Below are 2500 nucleotides of genomic sequence, written 5' to 3'. Positions count from 1 at the left end.
TTATGTGTATATTGATTATCTCAAATTTATGTTAGATTTTTCTTTTAAAAAAGCTTGAACATGTATCAAACATTATTATTGGCATTATTATTATTGGCAAACGCTCTGTGTATACTAATGGTATCGAACGTTCAGTATATAGTAATGATATCAAACTTTCAGTATATAGTAATGATATCAAACTTTCAGTATATAGTAATGATTTAGTTTATCTCCCGAGACTCGTGTTAGTTGTTTGCACTGTGATAAAACTATTCTGGCTTATCAGCAAATCTGATACAGTTTAAACACAGCGCTTGTTTACACTGTGTGTACACAGTGTGTTTGAAGTCACATAGTTCTAATGACTGAATACAGCAGCAGACCTGCTTGTGAGTTAAAATACAGATCTTTATCATAAATGTCATATTAGAAAGGGACCCTAAGGAAACTGAATTAAAGTTCTGCAAAGAAGAATGGGGGCTGAAATTCCTCCACAGCGATGTGAAAGACTGATATCAAATTACGGGAAGCAATTGGTTGCAGTTATTGCTGCTATAGGTACTGCAACCAGTTAAATTGATTAATAAATTAAATTGTAATTTCAAGGAATTACCCCCTATTTTTAACTTGCACTTATGATGCCTCTCTGCTCCTCATGAGTGTTATTACTTGCTGAAGAATTTAAGCACTTGTAAATCGCTTTGGATTAAAAACATCTGTTAAATGACTAAAATGTCAAATGTAAAGAAATGTGTTTTGTGTTTACTCCAGCGACATTTCGTCTCACTTTTTCATGGCACTGTAATTCATATTATCATCTGTGAGCACACGGACAGCAGAAATGACTTTATCACACAAAGGATTCTGGGTGATTTCAGCCGTGGAGGAGTTAGACTGCCGGGCGTCAGAGAGAACCTTCTGGAACATGAGCTATGAAGAGAATGCTAGAGCGCTGTTGGGCCCTTGAGCAAGGCCCTTAATCCAACATTGCTTCTGTGAGAGATGCACGCTTCAGACCTCAACCAGTCCCTCCCTGCTACTCTTGACTATAAAGAAGGTGTGTTCACTCTCCCTTTACCTGGGATTCAGGGGTGAAGGAAGCCTGGCCAATCAGCAGCACTGTTAAGTTAGCTTACCCAGGAGAAAAGAAAACCAGGCCTGAATTTGGATTTGAAGGCCAGTTCTGATGATCCCTGGTCTTTGGGGTCAGTTTCTCCAACAGTAACTCTCTCATTTTATATCAGTGAACACAAGGCAACTAGTCAGATGAGATTTTTTTATCTCACATTAAAATGGATATGTTGGTTAACAAGCCAACTGCAAGCTATGGTTATAAAATCAGACAGGGCTCTCTCTTATTTTTGGTTAGCACGGTAGCTTGCTAGTGTTGCTTATCGTTCATATGTCCCGGTGTGTCACCATGGAAACAAGGCATTTCCATCCACAGAACTTCTGCTCACTGGATGTTGTTGACACCCCCCCCAGTAATTCCACAGTAACACACACACAGACACACACAGACACACACAGACACACAGCACAGGGAGTGTCACTGTCACCTGGAGCCATTACTTGTGTGTGTGTTAGTGTAGGTGTGGAGGGAGGGGTGTGTTTGTGCTCTCCCTCTCTCTCTCTCTCTGTATCTCTCGCTCTCTCTCTCTCTCTCTCTCCCTCTCTCCTGAGAATAGAGAGTAATACTGACGTACAGGTATGTATAAATACCACGATGGTTTCGGCCTTTTCTTGTATCAGGTCACCCACAATGCACTGCAATGCCATCACCCTGGGTGCATCCCAATACTCCTTTCCTCCACTCGTCTTCTCCTATCTGGAAGTATGGGGGGACGAAACGAGTGAAGGAAAGGAGGGGAAATTGTGGAGTATTGGGACGCAGCACAGTTGCTCTGGCCCAGTCGGGTGTGGCCTATCCAAGGCCCGCGTCGCCCAGCCGTTCAGTTAGAGACGCCCTTTTGCGGAACTACACCAGCACAGACCGGGAGCGGCTCGCTAGCGCACAGATTTTGAAAGTCACGGATTAAAACAACAGTAAAGTGGAGCTGTAACAGCTAAAACACACACACACACGGTAGGGTGGTCAAGCGAGCTGCAGCACGAGCCATAAGGCCGGTAAAATTACAGACACTTAACACCTACGTCATTACTACGGTGGCGACGGTAAAGACCAGAGAAGGCGCGGTGTCACTGATCTAACGTCATTCACGCCTGAACGCCCTTCCAAAAGTCTCTCCCGTCCACACCCTCGCACACACACACACACACACACACACACACACACAAATGCAAACATCAAAAATGGTTATCTTTCGTTATGTGCCCTGGCGTAAAATCCAGCTATTACCAGCTTGAAATTTCCAACTACCAGCGATTTAAAAACATAGCTTGAGCTGTTTTTTTTTCCCACCAGGGTGTACCAGGAGATCGCGTACGGATTGGAACACTTACTGTCAAGTTGCAGGACCGAGTCGTACACTTTGCACTGCATCTGGCCGGTGCTCTG

The 2500-nt window shown here is 43.7% G+C and overlaps 1 protein-coding gene across 1 annotated transcript in view; it reads right to left on the bottom strand.

Annotated features, from left to right (window-relative positions):
• The window catches only part of LOC133134056 (claudin-7-B-like), a 6768-nt gene that overhangs the window by 3763 nt on the left and 505 nt on the right, over positions 1 to 2500 (bottom strand). The window contains exon 1 of the mRNA XM_061250442.1: positions 2446 to 2500. This exon is cut by the window's right edge and continues 505 nt beyond it. Within this exon, the coding sequence (XP_061106426.1) occupies positions 2446 to 2500 (55 nt within the window). The remainder of the gene's footprint in view (positions 1 to 2445) is intronic.

The sequence above is a fragment of the Conger conger genome, chromosome 7 (assembly GCF_963514075.1).
Source record: "Conger conger chromosome 7, fConCon1.1, whole genome shotgun sequence".
In the NCBI taxonomy this organism is placed as follows: Eukaryota; Metazoa; Chordata; class Actinopteri; order Anguilliformes; family Congridae; genus Conger; species Conger conger.
Note: the sequence above shows the minus strand (reverse complement) of the source record. Positions and strands in the feature narration are given on the sequence as shown.